General features: G+C 35.6%; 2 protein-coding genes and 1 long non-coding RNA gene across 6 annotated transcripts; 2 read left to right on the top strand and 1 right to left on the bottom strand.

The window, feature by feature from the left end:
• The first annotated feature begins 1,543 nt into the window (after positions 1 to 1,543).
• Positions 1,544 to 6,386, top strand: lgi2b (leucine-rich repeat LGI family, member 2b). Its single transcript, XM_051118476.1, has 8 exons — positions 1,544 to 1,856; positions 2,047 to 2,118; positions 2,264 to 2,335; positions 2,512 to 2,583; positions 2,955 to 3,026; positions 4,035 to 4,204; positions 4,361 to 4,525; positions 4,606 to 6,386. The coding sequence occupies exons 1-8, from the start codon at positions 1,669 to 1,671 to the stop codon at positions 5,421 to 5,423; spliced, it is 1,629 nt and encodes a 542-aa protein (XP_050974433.1). The 5' UTR covers positions 1,544 to 1,668; the 3' UTR covers positions 5,424 to 6,386.
• A 2,319-nt stretch (positions 6,387 to 8,705) lies between these two features.
• On the bottom strand, positions 8,706 to 10,141 carry LOC127170494 (uncharacterized). The gene is made up of 3 exons (XR_007828371.1): positions 10,054 to 10,141; positions 9,715 to 9,865; positions 8,706 to 8,831 (listed from the first exon to the last, which is right to left on the bottom strand). It is a non-coding gene; the product is annotated as an uncharacterized LOC127170494 (long non-coding RNA).
• Positions 8,808 to 17,410, top strand: ccdc149b (coiled-coil domain containing 149b). 4 transcript variants are annotated; one of them, XM_051118443.1, is made up of 13 exons: positions 8,808 to 8,984; positions 10,136 to 10,297; positions 10,392 to 10,430; positions 10,518 to 10,625; positions 10,717 to 10,833; positions 11,003 to 11,175; positions 12,384 to 12,456; positions 12,554 to 12,638; positions 12,770 to 12,917; positions 13,311 to 13,387; positions 13,619 to 13,651; positions 13,820 to 13,906; positions 15,849 to 17,410. In XM_051118443.1, exons 1-13 carry the CDS (start codon positions 8,934 to 8,936, stop codon positions 16,424 to 16,426), a joined length of 1,731 nt encoding a protein of 576 aa, XP_050974400.1. In that variant the 5' UTR covers positions 8,808 to 8,933; the 3' UTR covers positions 16,427 to 17,410. The 4 variants fall into 4 exon arrangements, with proteins under 4 accessions (XP_050974400.1, XP_050974391.1, XP_050974419.1 ...); XM_051118434.1 differs by having other exon boundaries at positions 15,846 to 17,410; XM_051118462.1 differs by lacking the exon at positions 13,619 to 13,651.
• Positions 17,411 to 17,597: the final 187 nt, after the last annotated feature.

Genomic DNA, 17,597 nt, shown 5'->3' with positions numbered 1-17,597 from the left:
ATCCTCAGACAGGATCTAGGACCCATTAAAAATAAATTATCCACTTGTTCCTTACAGTGGGATCCTTCTGATATCTGTACAAAGACACGAACGAGCTGTTTAAACCAAAGGCATCAAAGCGAACATTCTTTTACTCCATTTTTTAATGTATTGACGATAGACTCAAGTGTGTGGACTCTGTCAGAAAGCGAACGCACATCTGTATACTGTGATTGTAATTTCTATTTGCTTTTGACGCAACGTGACACTCGCATTCAGCATAATCAAGTGTCAGCCATTTAACGACTGAATGCAAGTGGGCGGGGCCTATGGTAAGAAGAAGGCTATTTGTCGATGTCTTGCACTGGAGGCAGTGTTTATACAAATGACTGCGCCTGAGTGATATCACCTTTCACCTCATCCAAATGAGCCGTTTTTTTCTGAGGGTTGTTACATAAATGTTTTTTTATTGATGAGGATATTTGAAGCTATAAAACTTGCAGGATGTATTAAGCAAACGAAGACATCTATGTAAAAAGATCAAGGGAAATTTGTTTTCTCATGTCATGAGAAAACAAAAGGAAAATGTTGTTTAATCAGGATGTTTTAGCTGTTAGTAATTTCAGGCTTCTTTTACCCACTGGGTGAGATGGGTCCATTGTAATCTTTTTATGTGTATTATTGGTGCATTAGATGTGCTAAAAGCAGATCAGTACGTATGAGCCAAAAGAAGTCTGTTCTGTGCGATCTCCACAATAACAGTTTAAAAACAGACTAAACCGCTGACTGGTTTACTGCTTTCCTCAATTGTCTGACGATGCTGAGTTTTGATGAGCCTTTCTGATGAGGTGTTCTGTATTGATTTACCTTTTTAGGAATTTCCAGTGTGCAATGGTCATTTGTTGATGAGTTGGGAGTTTTAGTCTGCAGGAAAACAAATTGAAAACCACTGATGTATACTTCAGTAACAGGAGCAGATTGTAGGAGTGGAGGCCATTTCACCGTCATCAGTTTAAGCACCTCCCCCACTCACATATAGACAGAAAGCACTTACATGCTGAAATCAGATCTGCTTCTAAATGATTAATGCTATGCATACTGTAGAGTCCATTACTTGCAGGCATATATTGGTTTATTACTAGTTGCAGCAAGTTATGCAGCATCATCTAGAATAATCTGTAGGGAAGTAGACAACATAAATACAGTTTGATCTCATATTAATGTAAATTTACAGTAAATGTTAAGTATATTAGTCAGTGGCTATTGTCAAAGAAGCTTGACACACAAGACACAGAAGCCATTCATTCAAAGAACTGCTGCGTCACAACCACATAGCTATTCCACTTTGTTTTCACTGCCAGTCTAATTTGTGCATTTTCATACTTGCTCCACATATACAGATGATTATATGGCGTTTACTTTTTTTCAGATAATAGCTTGAGCAGACAGCAAAACAGGGAGAATAGAATTTGAACATTTTAAAGGCAAGTACAAACACAAATAAACAGTAGTGGTATGATCTGACAGTTACATGCTTACTTTTTTTTGATTCGTGATGCTTCCTCTGATGGGACAGTCTAAAGCACTGACTGCATCACAGCTGCTGATTGTGAAGTCAGTCCTTCATGCTGCATTTCACTGTGCCGTGCGGGACAGTGGAGCGTTTGCTTTTGACTCCGCTTCAAAGCCATGGATCTTAAATTATTTTCCATTCGAAAGTGTCTTTTGATAACTTTACTATTCGTGTGTTCATTTCAACTGTCCCGATCGAAGCGAATATTCAAATGTCCTTCAGGATGCACTTGTACGACAGATTCAATCATTTGCGTCGGTTCGTCTCTCATCCCACGGACTATACCGAGTGAAATCAACTCTCTGTAAGTGTGATATTACGTTCACGTAACAATTTCTTTTCGAGAGTATGTTTGTAATTTTATTCAACATAGTGGGATATAGCATGCATTTGTGTTTTCGAAACTGAACGTGCATCGTAGTCTTTGATACAAAACAATTAAATGTCATATTTATGAATTTATTTATGAATTTATTTATATATTATATTTTTAGGAGTATTGTCAATTGCAGTTTCCCAGAAATCAAGGAGGCGATGTTCTCGCTCATGCCTTCACTGCAGTTACTGTAAGCGAATGCTGCATCACTTTTAATAAATGTACCTGTTTATCTGCATTAGAAAACACTAACACGTTGAATACAACGGATTCTTTTTATGCTGGTCATATTTATGTTTTTATTATTTTCTGGCACTGATCTTTTCTCTTCTTAGTCTCCTTAGTTCTAATTCATTTTCTGAAATCAAGGAGGATGCATTCTCAGGGCTACCTCATCTTGAGTATTTGTAAGTATTTGGACTGCTTTTTGCATTTAAATTAATGAAAAAAAAGATCTCTTCTTTACATTATATATTACTGACATGTTTGTTGGATGCCTGGACCACTTTATCAATATCCCTGCAGAGTGATTGGCTGAAGTGTTTTTTTTGTACATTTTGTCTCATTTTCTTTCTCCAACCAGATTTATTGAGGGTAACAAGATTGAAGAGATAAACAAATATGCCTTCAGAGGACTTAGGGATGTTACACATCTGTAAGTATATGACATACAGTGAGCAAAGGCTAGGTCGTATTTATGTAGACAGATTTCTAGTAGGCATAATTAAATTGAGTAGGTAATGTATTTTGTTTAATATTTTATTTAAAATAATCAGTATAATGTGATACATTGCTGTTGTCTCGAGTTTTACTATAAGGTACACTGTAAAGCTTTTATATATATATATATATATATATATATATATATATATATATATATAATTGTTCTGATTTCTAATAGGTTTTATATACATTTTATGTGACTTTACTTCAATATATTTCACATTTGGAAATTTAACATATTATATATATCATTTGCATAAAGTCTTTTTTCCATTTGCATTTATTTCCTCTCTGTTTTTACAGATCGTTAGCAAATAACAATTTAAAAACACTGCCCAGGGGTCTTTTTTCTGATCTACGCTCTTTGATTGAACTGTGAGTTTTTCAATGAACTCTTTGCAAATATGCACATGTAATCAACATATTATCCCAACAACCACTTATACAGCTGAAGTTTACATACACGTTGCAGAATCTGCAAAACGTTACTTATTATTCCAAAATAAGAGGGATCATACAAAATGCTGGTTATTTTTTATTTAGTATTGACCTGAATAAGATATTTCACATAAAAGACATATTTCACATCTACTATTACTGAAAGTTCAAACACTAACTGATGCTTCAAAAGGAGAAACAATGCAAAGGGGTAGGGGTGTAAACTTTTGAACAAAATGAAGATGTGTACATTTTTCTTATTTTGCCTAAATATCTTTTTTTTTCATTTAGTACTGCCCTTCAGAAGCTACAGAAGATACTTACATGTTTCCCAGAAGACAAAATAAATTAAAATTACCCTGATCTTCAAATTCAAAATGTTTTCACCCCCTGGCTCTTAATGCTCTTAATTCTGGAGCATCAGTGAGCATTTGAACCTTCTGTAATAGTTGCATGTGAGTCTATCAATTGTCCTCAGTGTGAAAAGATGGATCTCAAAATCATACAGTCATTGTTGGAAAGGGTTCAAATACACAAAAATGCTGAAAAACCAAAACATTTGTGGGACCTGAAGGATTTTCTCAAGAACAGTGGGCAGGACAAACAAGGGACTCATGAACAACTATCAGTAAACAAACAAACAAACAAAAAAACAAGAATCAAGCGTATGTAAACTTTTGAACAGGGTCATTTTTATAAATTCAACTATTATTTTTCATGTAAATGTCTTTTGGGAAATATCTTATTCAGGTCAGCACTAAATAAAAAATAACATGCATTTTGTATGATCCCTCTTATTTTGGTAAAATAATTAACATTTTGCGGATTCTGCAAGGTGTATGTAAACTTTTGACCTCAACTGCATATACCATGCTAAATGGCTGGGAAACAATGATATTGTAATCACATAATGAGTGTTTTGATCATTTCATGTCTAATAAACAGAGATCTGCGAGGGAACCAGTTCCACTGCGACTGTGAGTCCATGTGGCTGATGCTGTGGTTGAAGCAATCCAATGCCACAATCTCTGATGTTTACTGTGCCAGTCCATCTGGCATGAAAGGTGTCCTATTAAAGCATGTCCCAGAAAAACACAGCAAGTGTGTCTCCACAGGTAACTACATTTCTGCTGCTTAGATATCTCTGATGTTATGTTAAATATGTCTTAATAAATGCAGTGAAAAGGTGTGAAGAAAATGTGATTTGTTTACCCTTGCTAAGTGACAATGAATAAATGTCCTTACGTATGTCTGCTTCTTTTCCTGTTCAGATTTTGTTCAGCATCAAATAGTGAATACTCAATCAATGTCGGCAGACATCTTCTCTCACAAAGATGATATATATGTGGCCATGGCAGTTCCAAATTCAGACAGCTGCATAATCATGGAATGGGATCATATTGAGACTAAATTCAGGCCTTTTGATAACATCACAGGTTTGACTCCATAATCATTTGTATGTCATAAAAATGAAAGAGTATAGATGATTTCATTGTTTAAATATGTTCTATTTCAGGACGGTCTGTTGTTGGATGCCGGTCTGTTCTGATCAACGAGCAAGCATTTGTCATTGTCTCCCAACTCTTCGACGGCTCCCTTGTCTACAAATATGACCAAGCACAAAATAAGTTCACTAAGTTTCAAACAGTCGAAATGCTTAATGTATCCAAGCCGAATGACATCGAAGTCTTCCAGATTGGAGATGACTGGTTCTTCCTTATCGTGGACAGTTCCAAAGCTGGAATGACAACTCTTTTTAAATGGAATGAAACTGGTTTCTACCCATACCAGTTCCTGCACGAGTGGTTTCGTGATACCGACGCAGAGTTTTTTGAGTTAGATGGCAAATCCGTCCTCATACTCGTGAGCCGTTCCCAGGTTCCTGTTATCTACCAATGGAACAAGAACACCCAGAAGTTTGTTCTCCATGATGAGATAGCAAATATGGAAGACATTGTCAGCGTGAAGGCCTTTAGGATTCATGATGTTCCCTACCTTGCGCTCGCCTGCTACATCGGTGACTCAAAAGTCATGAAGTGGACAGGCAAACACTTTGAGGAAGTACAGGGCTTCCCTTCACGTGGCGCCACGGTATTGCAGCCCATCAAGTTCAAAGATCAGCACTATTTGATTCTGAGCAGTGATTATTCTTTCTCCCAGATCTTCAGGTGGGATGAGGAAAACCAGAGTTTTAAGAAGTTCAGGGATGTGTATGTTCAGTGGCCACGCTCATTTACAGCACTGTCCACAGACCAGCGTGATTTTGTGCTAGCCAGCAGCTTTAAAGGCAAAACCAAGGTTTTTGAACATATTTCAGTGGATTATAGCAAATGAGGAACATGCTGTTATTCACTGAAAACAAACCTCTATTCTTTAAAATATGTATACACGTAATCGTAATATTTATGAATGTCATGTTTCGTCAACAAAAAGGCCAAAACCCAGAGCACATGTCTATCTTCTGTCTTGCAAAAGCTATATATGCAACATTTTCTATAAAAGTTTAACTAAATAAAGCTCTGCTGCTTAGTTTAATCAGACTGTTTGATTATATCAGGGCTCTTTTAAATGACTTCTTTGTGATATATCAGGTTCACCAAAGGTGCTCCGGCTTCAATCCATGAGACTGTGGACTTGTCAGCTTCAAGCTAATTTATCCTAATGAGCTTGTTTGACTTTATGCAAGCATGTTATTGGTGCTGAGTAGTGATATTATTCAGTAGAGACCCTCATTGTTATTGCCTTTGATGAATGAAAGCCTTAGAAATGTTTGATTTTTTTATTTTATAACAGAAGTGGATCATTTATTACTGTAGCTGGCTGAGCAATATACTGGATGTAAATTTAAAAATATATTCTTGATTATAAATAAAACAGCATCTTCTATTTATCTGGTCATCCTTGTTTGTTTTTATTCACACAAACGTGACCCTGGACCACAAAACCAGTCATAAGGGTATGAGATTACCCGAAAGCTGAATAAATAAGCTTTCCATTGATGTATGATTTGTTAGGACAATATTTGGCCGAGATACAACTATTTGAAAATCTGGTATGAGAGGGTGCAGAAAAATCTAAATATTGAGAAAATCGCCTTTTAAAATGTCCAAATGAAGTTCTTAGCAACGCATATTACTAATCAAAAATGAAGTTTTCATATATTTATGGTAGGACATTTACGAAACATCTTCATGAAACATGTTCTTTACTTAATATCCTAATGATTTTTGGCATAAAAGAAAAATCAATAATTTTGACCCATACAATGTATAGTTGGCTATTGCTACAAATATACCCGTACTACTTACGACTGGTTATGTGGTCCAGGGTCCCATATGCATTTTCAGTTTCTTACTGAGGCCAAATAGACAAATGGTTTAGCAGCCCGTCTTGAATATATCACTGTTTCACATACTGTCAACATAAACACAGGACATAATAAGAAAGAAGCATGTTAAAACTGACATTTCAGATGACACTTCACTCCTTGACAGTGAGAAACTGCTTATGTTCACATGGATCACTTTACCAGCCAGTCAGCAACATCACTCTTTGTGACAGAGCACTTTGGTTTGATAAATAAGACCAGAGGCAATGTACTGTATAAGCACAATGTCACAGATGTAGCTTATATTTAAAGCAGAAATTTTGTGAGATAAGTTAGAGGCCTATCTACAGTGCTTTGCAAAAGTATTCATACCCCTTCATTTTCACGTTTTATGTTGCAGCCTTATGTTAAACTGCTTTACATTACTTTTTTTCACATCAGTCTTTACTCCATACACAACGATAATAAAGCACAAAACAGATTTGTGACAACTCTGCAAATTTATTAAAAATAAAACACTGAAATAAGTACATTGCATAAGTATTCATACCCTTAACTCAATACTTAGTTGAAGCACCTTTACAGCCTCAAGTCTTTTTGGGTATGAAAAAACAAGTTTTGTATATCTGCATTTGGCAATTATCTGCCGTTCTTCGCCTCACCTTTACCTCTCAAACTCTGTCAGACTGGATCGGATTCGGGGCTGGCAGACATTTTCAGGTTTCTCCAGAAATGCTTGATTGTGTTCAAACTCAGGCTGTGACTGTGCCACTCAAGGACATTCACAGTGTTGCCTATAAGTCACTCTTGCTGTGTGCTTAGGGTCTATGTCCTGTTGGAAGGTGAATCTTCAGCCCAGTCTGAGGTTTTGAATGCCCTGGACTGGGTTTTAATTAAGGCTAAATATTTTGATGCATTGAGCTTTCCTTCTCCTCTTACGAGTCCCTCATTTTCTGCCGCTGAAAAACAGCCCCACAGCATGAGGCTGATACCACCACACTCAACTGTTGGGATGCTACCGTGCAGTTGATGAGCAGTGCTTTGTTTCCTTCAAACATGATGCTTGGAATTGAGGCTCATCAGACCAGAGAATCTTGTTTCTCACAATCTGAGAGGTGTGTCATTGCAAATTCCAGGGGGGTTTTCATCTGTCCTCATTGAGGAGAGGATTGAGTTTGGCCACACCGCCATAAAGCCCAGAATGGTGGAGCGTTGCAGTATTGTTTGTCCTGCTGTAGGTTTCTCGCATCTGCATATATGATCGTGGAGCTCAACTAGAGTGACCATCAGCTTCTTGGTCACCAGTCTAACCAAGGCCCTTCTCCATCAATTGCTCAGGAGGCCAGCTTTAGGAAGAGTCCTAGTTGTTTCAAACTTCTTCTATTATGGATAATAGAGGCTACATGCTTCTGTGAACCTTCAATGCAGCAGAATTTTTTTCTAAACTCTTCCCCAGATCTGTGCCTTGATGCAATCCTGTCTCTGAGCTCTACAGGCAGTTCTTTTAACCTCAGGGCTTGGTTTTTACTCTGATATGCATTTTCAGCTGTTAGACCTTTTATTGAGGTGTGTGCCTTTCCAAATCATACTCATTCAAATGAATTTACCACAGGTTAACTCCACTCAAAATGTAGTAACATCTACAAGCAATATGAACCTCCTGAGCTCATTTTTAAGTGTCCCAGAAAAGGGTATGAACACTTCATGCAATGGAATCATTTCAGTTTTTTATTTCTAATAAATGTGCAAAGTTGTTACAAACCTGTTTTGTGCTTTGTCAGCATGGTGTATGGAGTGTAGATTGATGTTCTGCAACACAACAAAACATGAAAAAATAAAGGGGTATGAAGGCACTGCATAGAATTTTGGTGCAACTGTGCATTGTGCATGTTCTATTAATTATATTGTGTGTATATGCTGTGTTATGTGAAATTATTGTGGACATTTATAATAAGGCATACCCTTAGGGGTATCTTCAAACTAATGAGTCTGAGGATACCCTACATAAGGGTAGGCTATTATACTGATATGTTCATTTGTTTTTAATAGTTGCTACTTGCTACACATTTGTTTGTTGCACTTCAGTACAATAGAATACATTATATCTTATATATATTATATATATGTGGAATTATAATCGAATACAACATTAAAATCTGTGAAATTCGTTGTAAGTTTGGAGTGTGCGTTACAGCAATGTAAACAACACTACTGCAGCAAAACAAAATCATTTTATAGTTTATTTAAGACCATGGGATTATTATAATCACATAACTTAATGTAAAATGCTTCGATCCACATCTGTTGTTTTCTTTGGCTTTTGCAGCACTGTCACTTCGCGTCCCTGTTTAAAGCGACACGCTGCGGTTGGCCATCATCCCAGCCGGAAATGATGTACGTGATGTTGATGAAACCTGAAACATGTAATCGTGTCATCCTCTCGTCGCAATAGATGCTTACGACGTGACAGTTTTTGTAATTGATAGTTTTTTTAGAAGAACATTCTCGGACCGAAAATGAATCCTTCCAGAAGAAGCGAAAGTGATTGGCAGGGTCTGGTGAATGAGGTAGGAAACACAGACATATTGATGCCTCACGCTCATCTGCACTCTGTGAATCATACTATCAGCACTGCACTATAGAGGATGCTGAAATTAATCATGCAATGTGCTTTTGCATTAACCATGCAAAATTTAAGAGAATGATTTTATAAATACGATCAGTATGTGTTGCTGATTTACAGAGACATGAAATCCTCTTAACGTTACCGTAACGGCGTTATGCTGTCATTTTCTCGAGACCGTTTGTTCTTCCTATCGAACAGTATAGATAATATTGTTCTAATTACATTTTTAAATGCCAGACATTCTAATAAATAAACGGCGGAAGGTCTGACGCGACGCAGTGAGCGGAGGGATTAACTTTAATCTTAATCCTTTTGCGTCAAGATCTATGAACGGCGCGGAATTCAGCTTGGACCTGTTATTTAAAATATGCAAATCTTGTGAAATCTAATTAAAATAATGATTTTAAAATAAAATGGTGTAACATTACAGGATGGCATATAGAATACATGTGCACAGTTTAGAAGAAGGTTGTCTTTAATGGTGTGAATGTAAATATCAATAGTCTTATGTATGTTTTTGTTTAGGAAACTTTTAAACTTACAGCGACTAAATAACAGGCTCCTATGCACTTTGAATAATCTTTTAAATAAATGTTACCTATATGATCAAATTATGAACTCTAAAGGATTACTTAAGTTTCAGAATAAAAATTTCCTGATTATTTACTCACCCCTGTCATCCAAAATGTTCATGTCGTTCTATCTTCAAGAAATTAAGGTTTTTGAGGAAAACATTACAGGATTTTTCTCCATATAGGTCCAAATTGTTTCAATGCAGCTTCAAGGGGCTCTACATGATCCCAGCTGAGGAATTAGTCTTATCTAAAAAAATAAATAAATACAATTTATATACTTTTTAACCACAAATGCCTCAATAATCAAAATACCAATATTTTAAAGTACCTATATTTTCACTAACATGGAAAAAATGCTAACATTATGTCGAACGGTTGTGGTCTTTGGGTCAAAGCTCAAGTGATTTTGCTAAAAAAAACAATGCAAGAACCCACTTGTTTGTTGCCTTTTCTGGCCCTGGTGACTAATGCGTTGAACTGAGCATTAACAGCCCTGTTGTTTTCTTTGTGTGCCTAGTTCCTGGTATGCAAGAGAAAGCTGGAGAGCAAGAAGGAGGCACTGCTGATCTTATCGAAAGAACTGGACACCTGCCAGCAGGAAAGGGATCAGTTTAAACTTATGGCAAACCAGCTCCGTGAACGCCACCAAGGGCTCAAGAAAAAGTACAGAGAGCTTATAGTATGTATTCTACTCTGTTCTAAATGAATTAAACACTCATGTAGAAGTATGAGTATTTCAATAAAATTAAATTGATTTTTTTTTTCATTAATAGGATGGTGACCCTTCTCTGCCTCCTGAAAAAAGAAACCAAGTATGTCTGTGCTTTTCAAAATGTTGTTTGAATCATATATTAAAAAGTTTAATATGTTGTAGAACTAATGTGTTTAACTTGCCACAGGTAAATCTGGCCCAGCTACTGAGAGACTCACGGGAACATAACAAACAGCTGAGTGAGGAGATGAAAGAACTGAAACAGCGTTTAGCAGAGGTGCAGGGTGATAACAAGGTATGGGTTTCACCCTGCACAAAGGTCATTACTTTGCATTTTGATCACAGTTCATATATTGTGGTATATCTGCAATCTTTCCGTCCCACAGCTGCTGAGGATGACCATCGCGAAGCAGCGTCTAGGAGACGAAGAGGTGGGAACTCGTCACTTTCCAGCCCATGAGAGAGAAGATCTTGTTCAGCAGTTGGAAAGAGCTCGAGAACAGGTGCGTTGCTCTTGGCATTTCACGCTTTTTAGTTCTCAAGAATATCACAGAGTGTCAAGTCTCACAGTTTTTGTGGACACGTGTCATAGATGTAAAAAAAACCCCACTGATATAATAGTTTATTAAAAAAGCAACATCTGTTTTTTGTCCTAACTTTATGGTGTTGCAGAATGAAGCGCTGGAACAAAGCTTAAAGGCAGCCACGGATGAATTACAGGATGTGAGAGCAGAGCGTAATGTCTATCAGGAAAAAGCTCACAGACTAAACCTGGAAATTAACCACATCTTGGGTAGCCACGAGAACCGCATCCTGGATATAGATGCTCTGTGTATGGAGAACAGGTCAGTGTTGCCATGTTCAGGATCTACACCTACACATTTAGCATCTACTACTGTGGTAGAAAGAGGGAAAACACACACAAGCACACACATGTTGGGCTTCCATGTTTTACAGGGACATTCAATAGGCATAATTGGTTTTTATACTGCACAAACCGTATGTTCTATCGCCTACACCAACCCTACCCCTCAGAGGAAACTTTGTGCATTTTTTTGATTTTCAAAAAATTAAATTCTGTATGATTTATAAGCTTGTTAATCTCAATTAATATTAATTTCAGCATTTACTAATGCATTATTACAATCAAAAGTTGTGTTTGTTAACATTAGTTAATGCACTGTGAACTAACATGAACAAACAATGAACATTTTTTATATATATATATATATATATATATATGTGTGTGTATTTTTTTTCTGTTATTTGATTTTAATTGTAAAGTTTTAGTAATTTTGTTGTGTTTGTCATTTTTATTTGTCAAATTTATTTTTAGTTTTTTTATTATTTTATTTTTATTATTTTTAGTAAATTTAGGTTTTAGTTATTATTTTAGTACCTGAAGTTAAACTGAAATAAAATTATAAATGATGCCTTTGCAACTAGCTGAAATCAAAAAGTTTAGAATTTCCATGATTTATTTCAGGTAACATTTATTTCAAGTATATTTTTCTTTTTTAACATTAACAATAATGACCCTGCAAAATAATCCATGAACCAGTCCAAGTTGATTTTCCACAACAGTCAGTATATTTTCAGTGTAACAGTGTGACTTAAGAATGCGCAATTTGCAGGTTAGGTATTTAAATGGTTAATGGATATTTTTTTATAAGAAAGTAAATGTGACTCAAGGAACATGATCAGAGTTGTGGTGAGACTGACCTCTGCTGGTCTGGTGGGGACATTACAGGCATTGATGTGACAATTTTAATATATGAAGTTTATTTGCAAAAAGTTTTTAGTTTTTAGTTATTTTCACTTAATTAAAAAATAACCCAACTGCAGTTTGATTGAGATTAACTGGAATACACAATTAAAAAACATGATTTCTGAAAATTGTTAAAAACCAAGATACCTGTTTGTACAAATGAACTCTTCATATCCAGTCGGCTTTGTTAGTGCCGAAATATCATCAGACATGCTATTTTAGCTAGTCATGTTGTGACTTATTTGCTTTGTGATGTTGAAGTCTTTAAAATATCTCTTTTTTAAGATATCTGCATGAGCGGCTGATGCAGCTTCAAGAAGAGGTCAGCCTCCTCAAATCAAACGTCATGAAGTACAAGGTATTTATTACACACAGAACCACATTTATATGCACACAAAAGATCACTTTAGTTATGTATTTTGATGTTAAGCGTATCCTGCTGTGTTTTATTTTAGAGTGCTTTGGAAAGCAAGAAGAACTGTAAAGTCTATGGCAAGTCCAACAGCAGTGCTTTGACAGGCGTCCTCTCTGCTAAACAAGGTACCACACAAGACTTCTGCAGAATCCAGACAGTAACAATTGTGTTCTTTACCAGTATTCTTCTTTAATTTATTTGCAATTCTTTGAAAGAATAATACTTAGAAGCTAAGCTACAGCTAATATGTTTCCAGTACAAGAGCTGCTGCTGTCAGAGGAGAATGGCTGCAGTCTCCCGGTCACTTCACAGTCCATTAGTGACCTGAAGTCCCTGGCCACTGCTCTGCTGGAGACCATTCATGAGAAGAACATGGTCATTCAGCATCAACGGCAAACCAACAAGTATGCTATGATACACTGTGACAACAGTCATCTCATTTTCTGTGCTGGAAAGCACCCAAGATAAAGTGTTACGAATAATTATGTATATGCTATTGTAGTTTTTACTAATATTTTGAATTGGCGTTTATTTTTAAATTTTAAATGCACATTTTTAAATTTAGTTTAATTTTTAGACATTCCTTAGTTTGTTATGATATTTTTGTATTTACTTTAATATAGCTTTATTTATATTAACAACAGTGTTTTAAATATTTTTGTTAACGTTTTGTTTATTTTGTTTTGTTAATTATAATAATCCTGCCAAGATGCTGTTTAAGACATAGCGTACTTATTTTTTACAGAATAGTGTTAAAAAGTGAAATTTAGTTGCTGGTTTTTTATATATTTGAACAGGATCCTGGGTAACCGGGTTGCAGAACTGGAAAGAAAGTTGAAAACATTAGAGGTGTCTGGGTTGTGGAGTCTGCCAGGTAAGCATCATGTCCAATACTATGCAGTTGCTTTTTTTGAATTTTGGTTATTTGATTGTAATTCAGTGTTTTATTTTTGGCTGTGATACACTTTACATTTGTGTAATGAGTACTTCTTTGTAAAATAATATAGTTTATCTTGTTTATTTCAGTTTTTAAATGACTTTCAATTGCTCTCCCATTTCTGCTTTCCACTCTTTCTTCTCTGCTTTCTTCTCACCTTCTCTGGAGGCATCACCTACAATGTGTCTCTCGGACTAGGGAGTACGTCTTTTATTCAATATAGTTTTTTTTTGCCTTTTATTTATACCTTTCTGCTATTTTTTTTAAAACCAATTCTACCTATGTTACCCCTGTTGTTAACTTGACAATATAACTCTCATTTGAAATAGTTGTGCATTTATTGACTAAAAAAACATTTTTTATTGACAGGAAGGAAAGCTGTTATTGTCCTGAGTGACTCTCAGCATGTCCAGTCCACCACAGAACAGTCAGTCCATCTGACACCAGACTCATTGGGTGAGCTACTACCTAGTGAAAACTCATTGGCACTTTAAAACCTCTATGGTACAGTTTGACTCATGACAAATGCCATGTTTTTAGTTAGTCAAATTAGTTACATTTATTAGATTAATTAAACTAATTCAGTAGGGGGTAATAATAATCGTAGCAATAATACTTGAAAATAATGTTCCATTAGTTAATGTATTAACTAACGTGAACAACCAATAAACATTACATTTATTACAGTATTTGTTCATCTTTGTTAATGTTGGTTAATGAAAATACAGTTGTTCATTGTTAGCTCATGTTAATTCACAAACTTGTGATTTTAATAATGCATTACTAGTAAATGTTGAACTTAAAGGAGATGTTCACTTCCAGACCAAAAATTGACAGATAATGTACTCACCCCTTGTCATCCAAGATGTTCATGTCTTTCTTTCTTCAGGTGTAAAGAAATTATGTTTTTTGAGGAAAACATTTTAGGATTTTTTTTTCCATATAGTGGACTTATATGGAGCCCGGAGTTTGAACTTCCAAAATGCAGTTTAAATGCGGCTACAAACAATCCCAAATGAGGAAGAAGGAAGAAGGGCCTTATCTACTGAAACGATCAGTTATTTTCATTAAAAATAATACGATTTGTATACTTTTTAATGTCAAACGCTTGTCCTGTCTCACTCTGCCTGAACTGTTTTTTTTTCCGGTTCATGACAGTTAGGGTATGTCGAAAAACTCCCATTTCATGTTCTCCCTCAACTTCGAAATCATCCTATATCGCTGTTTTACCTTTTTTGTAAAGGGTGTTTGATCTTCTTTGCATGTTCACTTAGGATGATTTTGGAATGATTTTTTTAATTTGCGGGAGAAATTACGTTTTTCGACATACCCTAACTGTCTTTAACCAGAATGCACAGAGTTCAGGCAGAGCTAGACAAGAGTGTTTGAGATTAAAAAGTATATACACTTCATTTTTTTTAAATGAAAATAACTGATCGTTTCACTAGATAAGACCCTTCTACGGCTGGGATCGTTTACAACCGTATTTTGGAAGTTCAAAATCGGGGCACCGTAGCTGTCCATTATATGAAGAAAGTTCCTGAAATATTTCCCCAAAAAACATAATTTCTTTACGGCTGAAGAAAGAAAGACATGAACATCTTGGATGACAAGAGGGTGAGTACATTATTTGTAAATTTTTGGATTTCTCCTTTAACATTAACTAAGACTAAAAAGTATTGTTCTTTCTTAGTTAATGTTAACTAATGTAGTTAACTAATGTTAACTAATAAACCAAGTGTTACCATAATAAGTAATAATAGATTAAATTCTTATTCATTCTTATTAAGTTAAGTTAATGTTTTAATTAATTTAAATTACATAATGCTTTTGTTTATAAACTTGTAATAATCAAAGACCAGCAAAAAAGCTGAGACGTCTGTGCCAAATACAAAAGTTGGGGAAATGGGAAATACTTTGGTGCATAAGCTAAAAAAATGTTATTGAAAAATGAAAAGTCCAACGGGAGAAGCTTTCACACATAATTACAGAAAAAAATTTTCTTGCAAAATTATTTTGTTCAGAGGCCAAAAAGTGAAAGAAAATTGCAGCATTGTTGCTGTAATCTTTTGATTTTGCCATGTTTTTACTGTCAGACTAACACTGTGTCTACACTGAGCTATCAGTTTTTCTACCTTAAAATTGCAAGCTTAATTCCACTATTGTCACATGGACTATAATTTTTACTATGTCCTTACTACCTTTCTGGGCCTCGATTGTGTCAGTTGCATTGCTGTCTATGCAGGGTCAGAAAGCTCTCGGATTTCATCAAAAATATCTTAATTTGTGTTCTGAAGATAAACTGAGGTCTAATGGGTTTGGAACAACGTGACAGTGAGTAATTAATGACAGAATTTTCATTTTTGGGTGAACTAACCCCTTTAATTCTCTCCAGCAGGAGATGAAGAGATTGTTACCGGAGAGGAGGTGACAGAAGACACTGGACTCAGTACAGATTTCAGCCAAGATGACTGTCAAGCCATGGCAGTCGAGTTGAACCAAAAGGGCGATTATTTCAACCGCACATATTCAGTCTCACAAACTCCACAATTCAGTAATCCAGCAGAAAGTATCCAGCCTGTGGAGAGCACACAGTGGAAAACCCTTGCTTGTTGTGACTCTGAGAAGCCTGTGTGTCCTTCCGAGAGGGGATCAGAACATCATATTGAAGATCTCACAGGCCGCGGATGTCAGTCTTCTGAACCTCTGAACACAGAAATATCTTTAAAAGGTTCAGAAGAAAAGGCAGTGGAGAATAATGTTCCTGTTGTTCATTCTGAGGAGGACTTTGATAGTCAAGGTGCATTAGAGGACAGTCTGCCTGCGGCATCAGAGACCTTTGACAGTTTTGACTGTATCTCTGGATCTGAGACTTATACACCGGAACAGCAAACAGAACTACCGGTCAACGAAGAAACAGAGAATGTTTCCCTAAACACAAGTTCTCCTGCTCAAACCTCATCAGACCAGGAATGAACGTCACCCCTCATGATATAAGAACTGTGAGAGAAATGCATAAAAACAACCTCTGTTCATTTAAAGCCCCATCACTTAGAAGAGGTGTTCTGATTTAAAACTCCATCAGACAAAAGAATAAAAACAAGAACCTTTGAATGTCTAAATGAAACCTGTTCATTGTTCCAATTAAGCTAAAAGCAAACTTCAAAAGTTCACCATAAGGCAAGCTGGTAACACCAACAAGTGAATATTACAAATGTTATAAAGGTTCCTGACAACAGTCAATGTCTTTCAGGAGGTTTTGAAATTATTTGAGATAATCAAGAATCTCAGATGAAATCATAGATGTGATGACACTATACCAGCAAGTTTATTTTCTTGTTATGAACATTGTTTTGAAATGATTTCAAAGACACATCTTTATGTATTTTGACTATTTTAAACACCTTAGTAATTGCATCTGGTGTATTTTGTGGGCAAAACATAACAGCATTAGTTTAATTTTTATGTATTTTTCAGTTTCCATTGAGTAAAACACAACATGCAATTCCTGTTTCACATTCAAAAGCTAAAGTTTTTTTTTTTTCTTATAACACGATGCCACAGTTTTAGTCATTATGATTTGTATATTTATTTCCTGTCATATTTGTCTTATTTATTATAATTTGTGATCTTGATGATTGTAATCGTGTTTGATCTGTAAAGGTTGGTGTAAAATCATTCTCTGTAGATCACCTCAATATTACACTGTAATATAGTGTAAAATTAAAATGGGAACAATCATCAGCTTGAAAGCTTAAATTATATTTAATTATGCACAAAAGCACTGCATCGCAATACACCAGCCACTTACTTCAACATTCTGCTGCTATATTACTGAATTATTATTGCATCGGTTTTTGACTGTTGGGTGGACCAAAAAAAATATTTGTAATGATGCAAGGATGATCTTGTTGTATCTGGCTACTCCATGTCCTCAAGTCATTGAAATAAAATCTAACATTTGCCATAACAAACATCTAGTTTATCAGTCTTGTGAGGCAAAAAGACTAATAGATCTATCATTAAATGATTCGTTCACTCACTGAATAAAAAAATTCTGATAATTTACTCACCCTCATGTCATCCAAGATATTCATGTATGTCTTTCTTCAGTCGAAAAGAAATTAAATTATGGTTTCTGGGGAAA

This window comes from Labeo rohita, chromosome 1, assembly GCF_022985175.1.
Source record: "Labeo rohita strain BAU-BD-2019 chromosome 1, IGBB_LRoh.1.0, whole genome shotgun sequence".
NCBI classification, from domain to species: Eukaryota; Metazoa; Chordata; class Actinopteri; order Cypriniformes; family Cyprinidae; genus Labeo; species Labeo rohita.
This window is presented reverse-complemented; position numbering and strand designations above follow the sequence as displayed.